This window comes from Eurosta solidaginis, chromosome 1 (assembly GCF_040869045.1).
Source record: "Eurosta solidaginis isolate ZX-2024a chromosome 1, ASM4086904v1, whole genome shotgun sequence".
Lineage (NCBI taxonomy): Eukaryota > Metazoa > Arthropoda > Insecta > Diptera > Tephritidae > Eurosta > Eurosta solidaginis.
Genome location: NC_090319.1, coordinates 395,414,310 through 395,436,901, shown reverse-complemented (window position 1 = coordinate 395,436,901; position 22,592 = coordinate 395,414,310). Strand labels below are relative to the sequence as shown.

At 33.9% G+C, this 22,592-nt stretch overlaps 1 protein-coding gene across 7 annotated transcripts in view; it reads right to left on the bottom strand.

Annotated features, from left to right (window-relative positions):
* Positions 1 to 22,592, bottom strand: part of LOC137238557 (diacylglycerol kinase theta) — a 156,852-nt gene that overhangs the window by 95,287 nt on the left and 38,973 nt on the right. For 6 of the 7 annotated variants that reach the window (XM_067763710.1, XM_067763707.1, XM_067763711.1 and 3 more), the window contains exons 6-8: positions 21,995 to 22,079; positions 19,735 to 19,935; positions 3,440 to 5,194 (exon numbers count right to left, since the gene is read on the bottom strand). In XM_067763710.1, coding sequence (XP_067619811.1) covers positions 3,440 to 5,194; positions 19,735 to 19,935; positions 21,995 to 22,079 — 2,041 coding nt within the window. The remainder of the gene's footprint in view (positions 1 to 3,439; positions 5,195 to 19,734; positions 19,936 to 21,994; positions 22,080 to 22,592) is intronic. The other variant, XM_067763712.1, reaches the window with a different exon arrangement.

Below are 22,592 nucleotides of genomic sequence, written 5' to 3'. Positions count from 1 at the left end.
ATTTTCAAGTAATCATATTCACTACTTTCCATAAGCTTCAAAAAATTTAAGTGATAGTGAAAAATATTTCCACTATCACTGAAAATTTAGAGCACTGTGTGCGACTTTGGCGGGAGCTACCAATGCAATTTAGTTATAAGCACAAAAGCGTCGGATTTCAGGGTAACACCCAAATAAACATAAGTAGGTATGTGTTTATGTACTCAGGTAAGTATGTATGCACTATTATACAAATGGCTGTTAGTAGTTTATGTTTTAGTTTAGTGTTAATATTAGTAAATTGTGCTGACAATGAAAGCAGATTTTAAAAGTGATGTTCCGTAATGCGCCGTTTGTAGGCGCATAGCAATCGTTTGATCGCATACCATTATGTGAGATTCCGCCTCATGATCAGACTTATCAAGTTAAACTAGGAACGGCACAGGTATAATCTCGAATCGGGGTAACACCCAAATAAATATAAGTTTATAATTTTAACAATAAGTATGAGGTAAAAAGATAACATGTAAATGGGCTCAAATGAATTTTTTAAAATGCTAATGCTGAGAGTACGGTGCTTTCGAAACGCTTTGCTAGTGGATATTTGTTTTCAAATATTTGTCAAATCGAAAATTTTGTATCACTCTGATGACTTTTACAATTTTCCTTAGAGAATATTGCTTATGGCTTCCACCTAAAGCTTTGAGCCTCCTCGAAACCTGACATAAATATTTTTAATAACATCTATGTATGTATGGTCAAACGTGCGATTTATTAGTTACAAACTGAAATGTCAGCTACTACCTAATTTAAATGATATGTATGTATATTTATATGTATGATATGCATTATATGAAGTACGATTAAATAATATTGGAAGAACACCTCTCAAGTGAATAATCCCATGTAACATTCTGCGCAGGCGCTCGATGGGAGTCATAAAAAAAGCAACTGAATTGCCTTCTAATATTTTTAATGAGTTTTTAGAGATAAGTTCCGAAACTCGTTTTGAACTCATAGATGTAGCTTTTTGAAATCCTAGATTCGATTTTTATTCACTTATATTCCAAATTTAGTGGCTGGAAGGTATATACCATATATTAGGGTGTCCGTTATTTATCAACTCATTTTTTCACACATCGCCCTAAAACTTTTAGTTTTAGACTTAAAACGACTTAAAAAATCCAAAAAAGTTAGAAACTTTCATTTCAAACCATGCCACATAAACAATACACCCTTAATTCCCAAAAGCCCTAACCAACAAAATTAAAATTTTAGAACTGGCATTTCGGGACTTTTTCCTGACATAAGATATAGTTTAAACACTCTTTTAACTTTGAGTGGAATCTATCAGTAAATAACTCCCGAGATCATTTCTTAATGGTTTTCGGGATCCCGTCAGGGTCATCTCGGGACTTTTTCGGGACTATTTTGGGATCATTTGGAACCCTTCCGGGATAATTTCTGGTTGGGTTTCGGGATCAGTCTGGGATCCTGTGGTGGTCATTTCGGGATGTTTTCGGGACTATTCCAGGATCATCGGGGGACGCTTCCAGAATCATTTCTGGATGGCTTTTGGATCCTTTCGGTATCATTTCGGGACTAAAGATATAGTTTAAATTCTCTTAACTTTGAATGGAATTTGTCTGTAAATAACTAAGGCCTTATTATAATTTTATTTTTATGTGATTACTTATCTTTGATTATTTGATCCTCCACTACTGTAATATTAAGTCAAAAACTATTCTCTTTTTTTTTAGTTCGGTTAGCTATTAAAGCGTGTTTTTTTAGTTTTTTAAACCGTTATTTATAAATCTTGATAACTCTGAATCTATTTGACCTAGACCAATGATATTTGATATATGGTTCAAATGGATCGGGACTACACAATTTTGGAAAATTAGGATTATTTCTGGATCGTTTCTGGACTATCTCCAGGTCATTTGGGGATTGTTTTTGTGATCATTTCGGGACTATTTTCAGATAATTTGTGGATTCTTTCCAGATTATTTTCGAGATTATAAGGGGACATTTGCGATATCATTTCAGAACAATCTGCAGATAATTTCGGGATAATTTCAGAACTATTTCGGGAGTATTTTGTGACTATCTCCAGATCATTTTGCGCTTATTTTGGGATAATTTCAGGTCCATTTCGGGTCTATTTCCAGATAATTTCAAAATTGTTTCAGGATGGTTTTAGGACTATTTCCAGATCATTTCGTTAGTATTTTTGGGATTATATCGAGACAATTTCAAGATAATTTCGGGACTATCTTCAGATCGTTCTAGGATTGTTTTCGCGATTATTTCTGGACTATTTCGGGACGATCTCCGGATCATTTTGGGATTATTTTTCAGGCTATATCTTCAGATCATAGGGGGATTGTTTTCAGGATTATTTTTAGAATTATTTCGAAACTATTACGGAATGGTTTCGGGTTTATTATCGGATCATTTTGGAATTGTTTTCAGGATCAATTTCTGCCTATTTCGGGATCCTTTCGTCTCATTTCGGAACTATGTTGGCATAGTTTAGGGATAGTCTCCGAATTGTTTTCGGGATAATTTTGCAATTATTTCGATATTGATTTGGGATTGTTTTAGGAATCATATAGGGAGTATATCGATCCATTTTAAATACAAACACACACAAAAAAGGAATGCGGATGTGGTAATTCTATCAAAATTTAGCTAACGCCAGTGATTTTTTTCTACTTTTTGAGGTTGGGGATGGACCTGAAGTCTTAACGACAATCCTGATACCGGATTCAACAAGCCAACATGTATGCGAATACATGTGTCCCATTACCAGATCGGGATACTTTTTTGTGCCTGGGTAATGCAAAACAAACACGACCCTATGCCATTGATTTGTTTCAGTTTTTGGAGGTTAGAACAGAGATCCGTTTAGCCAATTCTGATACATAATTCGGATTTGGCATCCCAAAATGTATGCAAATACATATATATATATATATCCCATTACTATTTCGGGGTACTTCTCATTTTTTTTGTGATGTACAATGTAAAACAAACTCTACCCAATCGCCAATGATTTTTGAGGGTGAATCGCCTACATATATTATATTTTCTCCTTGCAGACGGGCCGCGGGTAAAGGCTAGTTTTCAATAAACTCCCGCAATCAAAATTCATTCGAAGTTACAACTGAGTCATCTAAAGTTGGTAAATAACGTACACTCTAATATGTGTTAACATACATATATCAAAATATTATACATAAACTCGAAAGGTGTGACTGCATCTTCTGAAAAATTATAATTCAATGAGATAATTTAAAAAAGTAAAAATAATATAACGGTTAGGATAAGAAATAGTTTGCTCGTTTATATGTAATTACTTGTATAACTAATGTTAGCGAAAGACAAAACAGCACAGGACATTTGTTAGATTTTTTTTTATTTAATAATTTGCCGAAAATATCGTTATTGAAATCACCTCTTCGTTTGTGATATCGTTGCTTTCGCCATCCGAGTGATATGCCCTGCATGCGGCGTAATAAACGCCCGAACATGTGTTCTTCATTGTCACTGGTTCGCGAGCGGCTGCGACTGCTGCCACCGTCACTTATATCACCACCAGCAGCATCATCGCTGGCTCCACTATATGGCGGAACATCGAAATTTCGGTCAAAATTTGTAGGACTGCTAGTCCCACTACTATGCGTATGCGTAAGAGATTTCGGATCCTTACTTTCGATCAAATCAACATCGAACTCATCATCATGGCCGGTAAAAATTTTGCCACGACATCCGCTGCCCACATCCTTTAGCGTGAAGTAATCATCATCGTATGGCTGATAGTTACCATCCTCATCCTGAATTGTTATCTCTATACTTTGTCTCGCAGCATTGAGGCTGTAGGCACTCTTCGACGCCTTCGTCCCGGTTGACTCGCTGGGTATTTTTTTGGAACGGCGTCGGAAAAGACGATTATATTTTTTTTTACGCGCATATTGTTTAACTCCGGGCTCTTGAAATGATTTACTACGACTAACTGTAGTGTTGTGCGGTGTGATGATTAAGTGTTGTTCCAGGGGTTGAGGGGAATGCGATGATAATTCACTTGAATTTGGTGAACAACTAATGGAGCTGCTACCTTTGATTGTTTCTCCCTTTAATGGGTTTAGATTTTGAATTTTTGCTTTCATTGAAGCACCAGTCTTAGAGATTTTTTCTTGTGCACTACTAATACCTTTTGGATTCATTAGCTCATCTGTTACCAATTTTGGAACATTCGTGCTTGTTGATTGGTTCTCCGCTGCACTTAATGCTAATGGCACATTTTGAGCATTTTTATTTTTTTCACTTAATCTATAACGATTCTCTATTGATGTATTACTATTACTACTATTACAGCTTAAATTACTAGTTAAATTCATACTGGAGTTCAGATCAACATCGTCCGTCGTAGTTGTCATTTCACCACCCGTATCGGATGTTTCATAGCAGCTTTCATGCTTTCGCTTAATTGTGTCAGTCTTGCCTGTGTTTGCGTCACTTTGCTTTTTATCATCATAAGCTATAATTGGATTATCGACATTTGTGAGGAAAGTTTGCTTCGTTAGCTGAATATCACAGTGATCGTATTCATCACTCATATCACCGCAACTAACATCACACACGTCCACGTCATCAGGTTCATCCTCATCTGTGTTTGAGGAGAAATATTTCCGCTGGCTTGGCTGCATTCGTCGAAAAAGATTCGAGTACAAAAAATGGATCGAAGAGGATGTCGATGGGGATTTTTGAATATAAGTACATGGTAAAATCTCACTTGATGGTTTCGTATTGGTCATGTGTACACGATTGTCCTCGTTTGAATCTTGATAGCTTAATATATCTGTGCATTTTTCTGATTTTTGTATATTGACATTGTCTTCACTGCATTTTGAACTTGGACTCATGTTGTCACCAACTAATTGCGGGCAGGACATTGGTAGAGGTGGATATGTTTTTGGTGTAACATCCGGTGATATAAACGAGGGTGTAATGGACCGAGGTGAAGATGAAAGTAGAAAATTGTGTTTGGATATTTCACGGCGTTGTCTTTCGATAAATAAAATCTCTCTTAAACTTAGTTCGGGGGTATTATTTTTCGAATCGTCAATCTCTTCAACAGCAACGCACTCATTAGCGCTCATGCTCTTTTCAAAATTGGTGCCAACAAAGCAGTGTATTGTACTCAAATTCTCTAAAATTTCGACGAGTTTCCAAAGTTTTCAATAAAGAAACAACAAAAACAAAAAAAGGTAAAAGAAAAATAACTCTCAAATAAGAAACGAAATATTTTTATATATATGTACACACATTTATGACTAAGAATTAGTTTTCTAGATTAAACCAAGACCTTTCAGACCAATCCGCAGGAACCGCGCGCATCGCGTCAGCTCCTTTCTCAGCACGTCATGTCAGCCTCTTATTGGGCGTATGTATAGGTATACAACATTCATACTTTCTTGCAATCTACAAGTTAAGCCATTGTAGAAATGCATTAGAGCGGCTTCATCTCTAGGGAATGGGATGGTAAGCCCTTCGAGTGCATTACTAGCATAAAAAGCTTATCCGAAAAATGCATCGGCGTTGCAGAGGCCGTTCGCATAAAAGATTTCTGTCATGCCAATTTGTCGGAAGAAGTAAAAAAGTAGCACATGGAAGTTGGAAGATACGCTCAGTCTAAATCTTCTGACAGCCAAGAGCATACGTGAATGGATCATTATGACAAGAGCTTAAGAAAATTCTTACGGCAATTTTGGCTAGGCGGTCGTTTGTTTTAATCACCGGCGAAACTTATTTAAATTTTTATCGTTCTCAATCACATTTGTGGGTACAAACATAAAAATAGAAATAAATGCCCGATTTTGTATTTTATGAGATCATAATTGTATAAAGAAAAATGTAATATAGTTTATTATCAAAACTCAAAAGATACATAAGAAAGTATTCAATACACATAATAAATTTTAAAATAAGATATATGTATATGCACATATATGTAAAGGTAATGATGTTTTCTCGAATGAACAATGAAATTCCGATGCGTTGTTATGAGAAATCTGTATTTGTTATATTTGGCTTATCTGAGAAACTAAAAATGGGTAAAGTAATCGTTTAATGGTTATGTCCGCAAATTGTACAAGGAACACCACTGTGACTCCGGAAGTCGAACTAATGAACAGGTGTTTGAGGTTATTCAGCCTAATATGTTAGTTTAGTTAAAATAATAATTATTTGTCGATTTTCCTTACTCTTTCTAAAAAATTTACTGTTGACTTAATGTTGCATAATTTTGTAAAATAAATTTTAAATAAAAGGAAGACGAAAAAAATTTAAACAATTGACTTATACATACATATGTATATATACATATATATAAAAAGGAGCAGTACAAAAGATAGGAGCTAGCCAAGTTTCTAGAACAATGAGACGTTACTTAAAACTCGATCGCAAGATTCCACATTCCCTGAAAAGGTTTTCCAAAGATCTCTAAATATCTCGATTCCTGACTTACGTAGAAGATTTTTTAAAACTTATTATTTTAATAAAACTTTAAGTTATATTCACAGTTTCAAGTCCCTATCTCATCGGAAAAATACTTAAAACTCTACCGTAAAATTTCAAATTCGGACGAGTTTTTAAAATATTGAGATCCCTTCGCCACCTTCGCAAGATTCCCAATTTTGTACTGAAATTTTTGGACGAATATGAAATGAACCTAACTTAATAAAGAAAATTGATGACTTAAGAAAAACGTCATGAAATAACAAAAAACGTATATTGCAACCGAGAACAAAGACGTAAGTGAAATACATACACATGTATATGCAGAAAATATGTAATTTATATAAAAAAATAAAAATGAAGTTGGATGCGTGGATGGAATGTATATGAATACTTGGACTTCCAGTTAGTGAAAATCCGACCATAAAATGGTCTTTTGTTAATAAAAATGGTTGCACTACAATATGATGTATGTATGTATGAATTCAGGTTGTGTTGAGTTTAGTTTAATTTGATTTTAGTTGAATAGCAGAATATATCGCACACCTATGTTCATTAGGGTGGCCCTTATTTTCCAAAGTGTTCCGATTATCGATCTCACCCCCTAGAAATATGCGAATAGCCTAAAAACTAGAATATACAAAGTTTTAGGTCAATCGAAAAAGGGTTAGAGGTGGCGCAAAGAGCTTGAAGTCCTGAAAAATTACGAATTTTTACAATTTCTTAAATTTGGTCAACCCTACTTCATTTGTTATGGGTGAAACGTAATTTATCGTGTTTTAGTAAGTTCTAGAGATATTTGACTTTCAAATTAATCTATAACAACAAAAATTGGTCAAATAATAAAAAAGTTATAAAATAAATTATGCCTTAAACACGGTGTCATTACTTCAAGAATGTGTATATAATGAGTATACGTAAATGAGTTTTTTTCAAATTTTTTTATTATACATTTTTTTGAAAACACATTTTTAAAACATATACATATAACTTGTGAAACTTGCTGACACGTATATAATATGATATTATTTCCTGGGATCTAATTAATGATGATTTAGTATGTGATTCAAATAGTTTTTTCTAATCAGTTACAACTTGTAAAAAATATTGTTTTTCTTGTTCGTCGTTTGTAAGTGTTCTATTATATTCTTCCATAAGCTTTACTCCCCCTTCTGCTGTATCCTTAACTACTTTTATATTTATAACAGTATCCCTTGCTTTTTTATAGGTTCCTGTATCCCCCCAGTATACCTCCAGAAATTGAGATGATATCCCAAACCGACCAAAAAAATCAATTGTATTTCCTGTTACAAAATCGTGTAGTTCTTTTTCTATGAATTTATTGATTTCACTGGGCCTTAAGTGTAACATCTTTAAATATTCTGTTTCCTTGTCGCAGTTGTCTATGCTTTTGATTTTTTCCACAATCTTTTTCTTCATGGTACAAGAGACGTCATCATCGAACAATGCCAATGCAATACATTTTTCAGGCAGGTACCATAGGTGGTTACAAAACTTTTTTATTGCAATGTCAGATATTTATTATCATTTCTGTATTTATAAATTTCTTTAATAAAAGATAAGTCTTGAAGAGGTGCTCTATGAGCATAGGTACAGTAAAACCAAAACTTAACATAGAATTGTATAATAAACGCGCATATTCTTGCTATCGAATTCTCTTCATACTCCGTTAGTTTAAACTGTTCACGAAATAAATAGATTTTTAAGCAATACAATGCCTTAGACATCCACGGAGCATGATGAGTAGGCTTTGGTGTACGAAACTTTCTGCCATCACTTGCTCCTAGACATATAGACGTTAAATAACCCTCAGCAGAACTTCATAAATATGATGACGACAAGGTAGATAAAAAAAATTGTCCCTCAAGTTTTTTTCTAATAACGTTGCAGCTCCTTTTATAACGCCTGTGCTAACCGATGTCGTATCAAAACAACAGGCCACAATATCATCATTCAGATCCCATTCAAATAACAGTTCATACAACGTATCAGCTATTTCCGAGCCTGTTGCAGCATATAATTTTGAAGCTCCTATTAACTGTTCACCATTCCTGTAAGTAACAACAACTGGAAGTCGTTTCACCTTTTCACGACCTGTTATTTCTGGAAGTGGCTTTCCATCCCAATACAAAGTGCCGCAATTTATCTATTTAAAAAAAAACCTACTATTCAAAATTTGTTCATTCAAGAGCTGTTTTAATAAGAAAACGTCAAAGAAATTTTTTGTAGTTGTTTCCAATTTTAAAATATATATTTTCATTTCTTTATACTTTTTTTTTAATTTCTTTCGACATGCTTGTTGCAAGAACAAGTTGCAGTACAAGTGTAGCATTAGCAAAAATATAGTAAAGTATCCTATGTGGTTGGGGCTTTAGTTGTACTTGACAGGCGCACGCAGTGGCAACACGCATGGCAAGTACAACTGCAGCCAACGTCACACAAAGAAAGTAAAAATGAGAAATAATAAAATACGAGCGGTAATTCCAATTTTGTCCGGCTTCGGCATTGTCCGCAAATTAATTAATAAAAAGAAATTAAAAACTAAATAGTGAGTTTTTTTCTAAAACGTTATTAATAACAACAGTTGACTTGATGTTATGGCGGCGAAGGCCCCCTCGCGTAATATAAATACCGATACCACAAAAATGGCAACAATTTGGAGGCGGCGACCTCCCAAAAGAAGGCTTCCATTTTTGGAACGCCATATGGCGACCGTGAGGCTGGAGCCTCGGTCATTTTTAATTTGGCAGCGACGGTGAGTAGAGTGGAAAAAGTGGTGGTACAGTGAAAAAGAAAATTTTAAAACATTAAATAAAACGCTAACAAAATAATTTCAACTTGATAACAATACAAAGTTAATAAAATTTTTCTAATAAAATTTTTCTAATAAAATAACTTAAATTTATTTAACAAAAACGGAACTAATAAAAAGATTTCTAACAAAATATTTTAAAATTATAACAAAAACAGAGGTAGCAATTTTTCTAATAGAACATTTTCAAAATGTATAACAAAACGGAGGTAATACAATTTTTCTAATAAAATGTCCTAAATTTATATAACAAAAACGGAAGTAATAAGATTTCTAACAAAATATTTTCAAATTATAACAAAAACAGAGGTAACAATTTTTCTAATAGAACATTTTTCAAAATTTATAACAAAACGGAGGTAATAAAATTTTTCTAATAAAATAATTTCGAATCTAATAAAAACGGAATTAATACAATTTTTCTAATAAATATTTTCAACTATATAACAAAAAACGAAATACAACATTTTAAAATTTATAACAAAACGGAAATAATAAAAATTTCTAATACAATATCTTCGAATTTATAACAAAATACAGAGGTAATAAAATTGGCTAACGAAATACTTGCAAATATATACAGAGAAATAATAAGAAAATTTTAGAACTAAATCTACGACTACAAATACACATTAAAAGAAGCAGAGATAATACAAATTAAAGAAAAGGAAATAATAAGATCTAGTATAATTCGGAAAAACTTAATTCGCCTATTTAAGGGCAACTGTACCACCAAGCATCGACAGTAACAACGGCATTCCTCTACTCACCTAACAGCAGAAAACCACGCCATATATCGATATATATGCAGCAACAACACCAGCAGCGCATAATACTGGCAGCGCAGTAGCAGCAGCAGGACCAACATCGGGGCAGCAGCGCAGCAGAAAAAGCAGCGGCGGCTAGGCAGAACCTCGGAAGCAGCATTTAAGTATATTACTTATATATGTATATGTAGTTTTTGTGCAAATTTTTTTCGACATACACACATTTACATATATACATAAAATATTTTGGATTTCGATTAAAACGGTAGTACTGTTGAACAACCAAATACATTTTTGATTAAAGCGGTGCGTCCGTCTAAACTTAACAATTAATACTTTTTCATTTTTCAACAATTCTAAAATTTTCGAACCATTTTATAAAATTCAACATTTGCAAATTTACATTTAAATTTTTCTCTCAAGTTTCAACTCATTTTACGAATTCACATTTTTCTTCAAATTTTTAATATTTTCAAATTTCTAATTTAAAAGCTTCTCAACTCATTTTACAAATTCCCATACTCTCAAGCTTCAATTTTAATTTCAAATTTTCAAATCATTTCACATATTTTTCTTTCAAAGTTTCACATGTCTGTATTTCCATTTTTCAAATTTTCATTATACTTCAGTTTTTCTTTAATACTTACATTATTCAAAAAATTATTTTCACTATATAAGTGAACTAGATAAGCAGTTCACGTGTAATCTATAAATTTCGTAATTTTGATATAAACATTGGTTTGTGGAAAACCAATTCAGATTTTTTTTTTAAAAAACGGTGGTCCCGTGAAAAACCAAATGAGATTTTTTTAACAAAGCGGTGCGTCCGTGATTACTACATTACTGAGATTTTTTTGCCATTCATACTTTTAAATTTTGAACCCATTCTAAATTCAATTTCTTCTTTCAGCTTTTTAGTATCAATATTTTTGTTTCAATTAGATTCTCCAGTAAATTACAAATACTTCGCTAGCGACAATTCACTGTAAACCAGTTCCCTTTCCAACTTTTTTTTTCCTTTCAACATTTCAACTTCAAGTATACATCCAATAAGTGCTTCATTAATTTCATAGTAGTTTAAACTTAATTCTTTTGCTATTCTCATAACTACATGTACAACCTTAGAGATAGGAAGCGAGCCCACAAAACTTCAGATTCAGAAACAGATTCCAACAAATTAACGTCAAGCTCGGAAAGTTTAACTTCATCGTCGACCGAAAAATTCACAAAACAGGAAAATAAATTATCCTTGTCAGCAGATTTCGAAGGCTTCGAAGATTCTATCAAAAATTTAACTTCTAATTTAGACTCAAATCTCAACGATTCCAATAGTGCAAAATTAACTTCAACTTCTTCTAACTTAAACCCAGATCTTAACGATCCAATTAGTGCAAACATTGCCTCAACTTCTTCTAATTCAGCTTCAGATCTTAACGATCAAATCATGGCAACACTCGAGCAAAAGAGATCTTTCATTACCATGTGTGCTACTTCTATTAGAGAAAACTACAGCGGCGATCCATTAGCGCTTGAGTCCTTTATAGACAAAATTGAATTACTTGAAGAGTTCGCCGATGAAAATTTAACTGGTACTTTCATATCATTTCTAAAATCGAAACTCGAGGGTAAAGCACGCGAAGCAATTCCAACTGAGGTAAATTCCGTTAGTCAAATTAAAGCCGCGTTACGAAGTAGAATCAAACCCGACAATTCAAAAGTTGTCGCGGGTAAAATCGCGTCTTTACATGTGGTAAACAATAACTACTCGGAATTTGCCAAGCGTGTTGAAGAATTGTCAGACTCATTAGAACGTTCCCTGATCATTGAAGGTATGACGCAAGCGAAAGCTCACGAAATGGCTGTAGAGCAAACAGTTAACGTATGTAGGCTGAACACTCGTTCAGAATTAGTTAAGTCAATTTTAGCATCAACTACTTTCAGTGACTCAAAGGACGTAGTTGCAAAAATGATAGTTGAGCGTAATAATTAAGTTAAAGAACGTCAAGTGCTAGCGTTTCAGTCGCGTATTAATAGGCCAAATAGTTTTCGAGGCGGATTTAGGGGACATAATTACAGTAATAGGTTCAATAACAATAGCAGTCGTTTCAATAATAATAACAGCCGATACAATAATAATGGAAACAGTTATAGGTTTAATAACAATAGTAGAAGAGGCCACAGTAATAATTCTAATAACAATAATTCGGGCAATCGATCTAGTTCTCGGGGAAACAATAGTAACAGACGTGGAAATGCGAGTAATAATGCTAATGTGCGTGCTTTAAACGCGGATGCCCCTCAGGAGCGAACACTGGGGGAGCAAGAGCTAGAATACTAGATGAAAACTTTCCTAAAAACGCTGTTTACTGTTTGAATCTCAACTATTCCGATTTCATCGAATTAAAATGTAGTGATTCTTATCAGCCATGCACTTTTCTCGTAGATTCTCAAGCTGATATTTCCTTAATTAAATTTTCAAGTTTAATAAATAGAGTTCAAATCAACGTTAAAGATATTATTAACATAACAGGTGTAACAACAGATTCGGTTTCAACGTTAGGTACAGTAAATACAAATTTAATTGCATCAAATTTTTTCATTCCGCATAAATTACACGTAGTAAGTGACGATTTTAACATACCTTCGGACGGCATACTCGGCAAGGATTTTCTAAAACCATATAAGTGCATAATCGACTACGCAAACAATAGCATAACAATTAGCATTGGAACAGAAACTCATAGTATAAAAATTTTACATCGTATGACCACAGACACTTTAGTGATTCCTCCAAGATGTGAAGTTTATCGGTTGTTTAATTTGAAGAAATCTAAAAATCCTGTTTTTGTAGACGCGCAAGAAATTTGTAGTGGTGTTTTTACCGCAAAGTGCATTGTTGACACAAATAACCCAATTTTAAAAGTTTTAAATATAACCGATGAGGTAAAATATGTCAACAAATGCAATATAGTAACCGAAGAAATTACCAACTTCAACGTATACAAAATCAGTGAAACTTCAGAAAATACAAAACGTCTGGAAGAATTAAAAAGTGTTCTACAAAAACAAATGCCAAAATATGACCAATGCCAATTGCTTGATTTATGCATAAAATATGCCGATGTATTTGCTTTAAAAACGGACCGTATGACTCTTAACAACTTTTACGAACAGAAACTTAGATTGACTGACAAAAATCCGGTTTACATTAAAAACTATCGTTTGCCTTATTCACAACGGGAAGAAATAAATAGACAGGTTGATAATTTACTGCAGAACGATTTAATAGAGCCAAGTTTTTCAAATTACAATAGCCCACTAATTTTAGTTCCAAAAAAAGATCCCACAGGTCAAAAGGCATATCGTATGTGCGTAGATTTTAGAGCGGTTAATAAAAAGCTTATCGCTGACAAATTTCCGTTAGCACGCGTGGACGATATACTTGACAACCTTGGTAGGGCAAAATATTTTTCAACTTTAGATCTTTTTTCTGGTTTCCATCAAATTCCATTGCATCCTAACTCCAGGGACGTAACATCTTTTAGTACTGATAGAGGAGCTTTTCGGTGGAAAGTCTTACCTTTTGGTTTAAATGTAGCACCCAATTCATTTTCGCGTATGATGTCACTCGCATTTTCAGGCATCGCGCCTAATCAAGCATTCATGTATATCGACGATATTATCGTCATAGGGTGTGGCGAGACACATCATGTATATCGACGATATTATCGTCATAGGGTGTAGCGAGACACATCATTGTAAAAATTTAGAGAAAGTTTTTGAAACTTGTAGAAAATTCAACTTAAAGCTGAATCCCAACAAATGTAATTTCCTTCGTTCCGAGGTAACTTTCCTAGGACACAAATGTTCCTCGAAAGGATTACTGCCAGACGATTCTAAAATAAACGCGATTAAAAAATATACAAAGCCTACTGACAAAGATGCCGTTCGGCGCCGAACGGCATCTTTGTCGCCTTTGCAAACTATTATAGACGATTTATTCCGAATTTCGCAATGCTGGCAGCACCTCTCAATCGTTTGAGTAGGAAAAAAGTGGACTTTGTTTGGGACGAAGCTTGTGAAGTTGCTTTTTCGAAATTAAAATTAGCTCTAATGTCTCCTCAAATTTTACAATATCCTGACTTTAGTAAAGGGTTCATAATTACAGTTGATGCTTCAAAAGTTGGATGCGGTGCTATATTAAGTCAACAGCATGAAGATGCTGACTTACCAATCTGTTTTGCTTCAAAATCTTTTAACAAAGCAGAACAGAAAAAACCTATCATTGAGTTAGAACTTTTAGCAATATATTTCGCAATTAAACAATTTCGTCCGTACGTTTACGGTACACATTTTATAGTAAAGTCCGACCATCGACCATTAGTTTATCTTTTTAATATGAAGGATCCGTCATCCAAACTTACAAGAATAAGATTAGAACTTGCAGAATATAATTTTACAATAGTATACGTTAAAGGCAAATCGAACGTTGTGGTTGACGCGCTTTCACGAATAACGATAGACGAAATAAAAGACTCGACGAAACATGTTTTAGCAGTTACAACAAGGTCAAAGTCAAGACAGACAAAACCACAAAATTACGACAAACCCAAGACAGACGAAAGTAGTGAAACACAAGCAGTACAGGTTTACGACAAATTTTCGTACGACTTCTCGAAGAAAATACCGCGAGTTAAAACACAAATAACCTACGATAAAAGCGACCAAATTTCAAATTTTCAACTATGTGCACATTTAAAACACAAAAAAATCGAGTTACTTAATTTTGCGAATGCCAACGAAATAACGAATTTAGATGAGTTACTTTTGAGGCTTGAAAAAGTAGCCGACATTCACAAGATTAAGCAGTTAGAATGACCAAAAAATGATACATTTTTCAAATATTTCACAATCACAAATTTAAAAGATAGAGGAAATCAAATTTTAAAAAGTTTACAAATTATACTAACAGACCCAGTAGAAACAGTAACAGAGAACGACAAAAAACAGAAACTGATGAAAATTTTTCACGATGACCCACTTCTAGGCGGACACTGCGGTACGAAAAAACTATATGCAAAATTGAGAACTAAATACTATTGGAAATATATGAGTCATGATATAGCTAAATTCGTAAAAAATTGCAATAAATGTCTTTTAAATAAAGCGAAACCTAAAACAAAAGAACAATTAGTTATCACACCTACACCTTGCAAACCATTTGATATTTTAATAATAGATACAATAGGACCTTTACCAGAATCCAAATATAGTAACAGGTTCGCAGTTACCATGATTTGTGATTTAACTAAATATCTGGTAACAGTTGCAATACCAGATAAATCAGCTAAAACAGTAGCATCAGCAATTTTTGAGAGCTTCATTTTAAATTACGGAATAATGAAATCCATTAGATCTGATTTAGGAACAGAGTTTAAAAATGAAGTATTTTTCGAATTAACCAAACTTTTAAATATTAAACATGATTTTTCAACGGCCTACCACCATGAAACGGTTGGTTCAATTGAAAGAAATCATAGAGTTTTTAATGAATATTTAAGGGCATACCTAGATGAAACATTTTCCGATTAGGACACATACCTGAAATACTTCACATTTTTCCATAACACAACAACACATGCAGCTTTCAATAACCAATTTACTCCCTTTGAGTTAGTATTTGGGAAAAAGGCTACATTGCCACACGAATTAAAAAAAGAACAAATAGATCCCATTTATAACGTGGAAAACTATAGTAAAGAAGTCAAATTTAGAATGCAAAAATCACATGAATTGGCAAAACATTTAATAAATAAGCATAAAATTGAAACTAAAACACATTTTGATAAAACGGCACGTCCGTTATCTATCCAAGTAGGCAACAAGGTTCTTTTACAAAAAGAGCCTCATCAAAAACACGAAAATATATATCAAGGTCCATTTACGGTAACTAAAATAGACGGGCCTAATGCAACAATTTTTGATGAAACAAATAAAAAGGAAAAAGAAGTACACAAAAATCGACTTATGAAAATAAAGTAATATTTTATATAAAAAAAAAAAAAAATCCAAAATATTCTAATAATTTAATTGTTAGGTAAATAAGCACTGTTAAATAGCCAAGAAAGCACACAAAAAAAAAATCTGGAAAAAAAAACTAATTTAAAATGTATATACTTATATTTTTCTAATGTAAAATCAAGAAAATGAAAATTCAAAGTTAAATTGTATTATCAAAAATTACAGAACCAAAAAATAATCACTAATGTATAATATCATGGTAACTATTTAAATAGTATCTAAAAAATTTATTTCCTATGAAAATGAAAAATTTAATATAAACCAAATCGTTATACTAAATTGAATATGTACAATTTGTAAAAAAATTTTTTTTTCTAATATATATGTTAATATAAAAGTAAGAAGAGGAAATTCATACAATCTATATGTACATAAAAGAGAAAAAAAATACAAAAACGAAAATTCTCAAAAACCCTCATGTAATATTTAGATAACAATAAAAATTTAAAATTTCTTCTAATGAACGAATTCAAAAGGAAGGTACACCCTAATATATTCGTTCATTGGAACCAATTAACTATATAGAATGCAAAAAGAAGAATGTGGCAAAAATGATCAATTTGCCAAATTCCTCTTTTTTTCAAAGGAAGGGTGATGTAGCATTAGCAAAAAATTAGTAAAGTATCCTATGTGGTTGGGGCTTTAGTTGTACTTGACAGGCGCACGCAGTGGCAACACGCATGGCAAGTACAACTGCAGCCAACGTCACACAAAGAAAGAAAAAAAAGAGAAATAATAAAATACGAGCGGCAATTCCAATTTTGTCCGGCTTCGGCATTGTCCGCAAATTAATTAATAAAAAGAAATTAAAAACTAAATAGTGAGTTTTTTTCTAAAACGTTATTAATAACAACAGTTGACTTGATGTTCTGGCGTCGAAGGCCCCTCGCGTAATATAAATACCGATACCACAAAAATGGCAACAATTTGGAGGCGGCGACCTCCCAAAAGAAGGCTTCCATTTTTTGAACGCCACACAAGCTTAAATTTCTTGTGGCATCACGCATTTCCACCTGTAGACCTGGTAGCAAAGAACATAGCAACCATAGTAGTATAGCGTCATCAATCACAAGACGAACAGACTACCTGATTCCCTATCTGCGCTTCGAGGGCGATCTTAAGCCCACAATAGAGGTGGACGGTTGGCGCAAGGGTGCTCAAATGGCGGACGAGGCGATACATGTGTACACAGATGGTTCCAAAGTAGTGGAAGGAGTAGGGTCTGTGGTATACTGTGCTGATCCGGAAATAAACAGATCCTACAGGCTGCCGGATTACTGTAGCGTTTTCCAAGCGGAAATAGTAGCCGTAACCAAAGCAGTAGAAACCCTGGAAGAAAATAGCCCAGGCTGCAATCGTGTTAACTTTTATATTGACAGTCAAGCAGCAATTAAGGCAATAATCTCGCATACCACAGCATCTAAATTCGTGTTAGAGTGTAAGCAGTCCCTGGAGAGAATCGGCACAGGGAGACGCATACATCTATATTGGGTCTCAGTGCATATGGGAATAGATGGGAATGAAAAAGCGGATGAATTAGCTAAAAGGGGCGCATCCCTTGAAGCTTGCTCCGTAGACATCCCAATTAGACTGGGCGAAATTAAGCGAAGGCGAGAGGTGCACATGATCGACCAAGCAGGAAAGGCATGGGTTCAAGCACGGGGCTGTAAGGTGTCGAAGATTATGTGCAGGTCTTACAACCTTAGACTAACAAAGTTGCTTCTATCATTAAAAAGAGCGGACTGTAGACTCATGACGGGTTTTCTGACTGGACACTGCCTTCTGGCGTCACATGCCTTTAAATTTGGCTTGGTCAGTGATAGCAGATGTAGAAAGTGTGGGCTGGAGGAGAAAACGATCGGGCATGTTCCGTGCTATTGCCAATCGTTTGCCAGGGTAAGACTCCAGCTATTAGGAGTGATACAGCTGTCAGATCTAGAAGCAGCAAGTGGCTCGTAGGAAGCTTCTAGTATTTGCCAAGAGGACGGAGTTATTTTATAACATAGGTCCTGGTTTTTGATATGGTTTTTCAGTTTGGTCGTTAAAACAAACTTCTGGTAACACTACGGACCGGCAGCTTCAACCTAACCCAACCTAACGCATTTCGAAAGAAAATTTAAATAAATAAACTTCAAGTTTGGCTTCAAGGGATATATGTATTTGTGTATAAAAAAGTTTATTTGAGCGTTTTTTACCCGAATACCACGATTCACTGATAAACACATTTGCACAGACTTAATTTACTTTTCATATTTGTTTGTCGAAAGCAATATATATTTTGCCCTGTAACTCTGTTATTGATCGACCGATTTTGAAGATTGTGGCCATTTTAGAAAAGCAAGAAAATACAGATCTTATTACGGTATGGAAAAGCAGTAAACTTTCGTAGGGTCTAGAAATATGGAAGCCTGAAACACGAAATTTTAAAAATTCGTCATTTTTCAGGATTTCAAGCCCTTTGCGCCACCTCTAAATCTTTTTTGATGGGCCTAAAACTTTGTATATATTTGTTTTTGAGCTATTCGCATATTTTTAGGGGGTGAGATCAAGAATCCAAACACTTTTTTTTCCTCCATACAACGAAGGGCCACCCTAATGTACATATGTGACCTGGAATCATGAAACGACCCTATTGCGCGAAAACAAGTTTTCGAGAAAAATGCGTTTAAAGTTTTTGTTTAGCTTGACTCTGCGTAGCGGCTGGCCATTGTGAACGAATTTTGTAATTGAAATTGAAGTAACTTCCCGATAAGCTACAAGCTTGAAAGTTGGAATATAGTTCAGAACTCGATGCCAATGCAATAATAAGAAAAAAATATCCGAGAGATGGCGCGTGGATGGAAATATTTCAAAAAATCGTGTTTGTGGTCCGATTTGGCTTTAAATGCGGTTTGTTCCATTGGAAAGAGCGTTAAATTTCTTATAAGAATCACTCAAAAAGTGAAGAACGGTATTTTCGCAAAATAGGATCGTTTCATGATTCCAGGTCACATATATAGATAAAAAAAAACAGAGATCAACTCAAACCAACACAATGTTTAGGAGAGGCAAATAAGTAATTGACCATATACGCCAATGGAATTTTTAGTTTTCAAAAACCCATATCTGTGCCCTCTTTGGGGGGTAGTGGAAGTAATATTTAATAGTGTAGGTAGGTATACAAATAGGTATTGAATTGGGGAACCCGGTGGTGTGCATAACTAAAAAATTTCATATTTTTTACTTAACTATTTATTGGTCTAGGTGTGCGATATGTTTTATTCGATATTTTGTATATGATATGAATGTATAATATGGAAACTTAAATGGAGTATCACCCTATCCCGACTACCAATTAAAAATGGGCCTATCTCTTTAAAACGCATTAAACTTATGCTGATAGACCATTTTTCAAACAAATTTTGAGTTAGGTTATTCTTCTGATGAGGTCTTTTGGTGTCCTTACTATATTTATATATCTCCTTAATGCTCAAAGCCACCCTAGTGTACATACGTGCATACAGAGTGTAAGTATTTCTGTAATTGAATGTGTGTATGTGAGTAAATACTTACGGCATGAGTAATCTCGCACTAATGTTGTTTTTGATTTAACTTGTACCCCAATAATGGCTTCAATTGGCACCTCGGTACGGGGGATAGAGACCGAATGTGGAGGTAAATATATTGGTTGGAGTACACCGAAAGTACATTCGGTCGGCAGGTACATGCGACATCCTCCATGTGTGGTCATGCCGCACCATTCGCAACGGTATCCTGTATAAATAAATTGAAAAATTGAATTACTTCCAAGTAGTATTTGTCACGAGGCTAAATGTTTGGGTCTAAATATGAAACTTTTTTATACCAAATTTGATTTAAAATTTAGATTATACCGATCTTCGTGAAAATTAGTGCGCAGAACTGGCTCTCAATTTTAAACTAGGAAAGTCTTGCAATTAAAAGAAAAAAGAAAAATCTAGTGAGCGGGGACCTGATTTCGGTCCGTGGCCAATTAGAAAAAGTTGTCTCAAAATCAAATTTTTCTGCAGCGGTTGGAGTTATCCAACAAAAACTGCTTGAGAGGCCAATTTTTTACGATATGAGAAAAATCCTATTTGGATCAAAATTTCAAAACTCAACATTGAAAGCAGTTTTTTAAAAACTATTTTTCGTTTGTAATTCTTGCTCATACATATAAGTAAATTGCACTTCAAACGATGGCATACACTGTTGGTATTTGTTGGTACTTTCCGCGAAAATTATTGTTTGAAGAGATATCTTTTTACACCTTTGTGTTCAGCATCTCATAATTTACTAAAACGATTTTTAGTTTAAAAAACGTTTTTAAATTATTTAGTATTTGAAAATTCTTTGAAATTAATAATTAATTTGTAACGAAGTAAAATTTCGGCAAATAAATTTATTTGTACATATTTAAAGTAAACCGTTTTGTTGGAAGTGATAACTTTTTTAACATATTCGGGTTCAGCGTCCCAAAATTTATAAAAGATTTGATTTTTAAGGAACAGAAACAGTTAAGTTTTCTATTTAATAATTTGGGAAAAACTTAAAAAAACGTGACATTAGGACGGCCAAGGCGACAGCTGTTTCGATTATACCTTGTAAATCTCTTCAAAGCCTTTTCTCCCGGGAGTGGGATTTGAACCCGCACTCCTACGATGGTTGAAGTGTTACAAACGCAATCAGCCACGTCACCCATTTCTATTAGAATACAAAAAAGGGTAAACATTTAAATGATATTTTTCAAACAAGTTTTTCAATATTTAAATTTTTATGTTTGACATTTCTAACCTTAACCGTTGCCGAGAAATTTTGATTTGCGACAACTTTTTTCAATTTACTAATTGTGCGACGGCCCTCAGATTGCAGTAGTGTGCTCTAACCATTGAGCTACCACTTTTGTGCAGTGATGCCAAATCGGGGGATGTTTTAATAAAAAATTTCCTAAAAGAGGAAATTTTCTTATGCTTACTGAACAAAAAGTGGTATATTTCAAAATTCATGTTTTTTTGTATTGCATTTTTTTAATTACTTCTCAAGCACTTATTCAAGGCTACTTGAATTGAATCGAAACACTTAGCCCTTTCAAATCGGATATGAAACACGGCTAACCCAAATTCTTTCGAATGAATTTGAGTGAGAATTTAAGCAATGGCTGATGCCAGTGGAAGATGATCTCAAAGCATTTATGAAGATATGAGGTGTAAGCTTTCAGTAAAGCAAATTGGAAATGCTGAGGCTTAGAAATTCATAACAACATACAAAAAAAGTCTGCAGATTTATGTACATTTATAATGTTAAATAAGTAATTGCCCATTTTGCGTCGGTTATGGTTAAGACAGGATTTTCTGTTTAAGTCGGATGTATGTACATATACATATGTCTTTGGGCTGCATGGGAACACATGATGGAATTTCTCGCTCGAATGGGGAAAAAATTCGAAAAATTGAGTCATTTTGTGGGATTATTATTCTTGTTTCTATGGCATCACTGCTTCTAAACAAAACAAAACATATCCATAACACTTCATAAGTATAACAACATGTAAAAAAGAATATATGTACATGAATAAATTTTTTATTCCGCAATAAGTCTAAACTTTCGGACTTTGTTTTAAAACCAGAAGTGTATACATATTTCTATATTTATATCTTTTTGTCCCCAATATTCTAACATTAGTTTTTTTAACACTTTGGTGTTTAGATCTTTTGAATGGTTTAAGATTCAGGCTCAAACCATTAACCGTGAACATTTTTAAAGAAATACAAATTAAATCAGCGTCATTTGTTAACTTGGCTTCTGTTTCAATTACCTGTTAGGCATTCCGATGACCAGCACGTCTTCTTGCAGTAAGCACATTTCGACGTTGTTGGTAGATTGCCCTCTCGCCAATGATGCTATTTATTGTAAAGTAAAAAAATTATTTATGTTAAATTGTTACCTAACCTTACATTTTTAAATAAAATTAAACGTTATGATATAGTAAAAAAATTAACAATAAAGGAGTAAAGTTTTTAGAGTACGCCTTATTTTCTCAGTATGCGGGCCATAGTTCTTCGACCCATATAAGCGAGTGCTGCAGCAGAATTCAAGATGAGTTGTATGGGCTTTACGCAGGCATCAAATGCCGCACGCATTGATTGAAACAGGGAGCAACTAAAAAAACGCCATTTTCAGAAAGCTCGAGCAACTGATTGCTTCCCCCATATGTGCCGAAAATGGCTTCTCCCTGATAAGTGCAGGTATTATTAAATCAAACAGATATTGCATTGGGAAGCCCGCAGGTACATATAATTCCGAAATTTCATACTTTTCAGTTAGCTGCCTTTAGATCTAGGTGTGCGATTTATAATTCAGCTAATTGAAACCAAGTGACTAAATTTGGGTCTCTTGTTACTATCCACCAATTC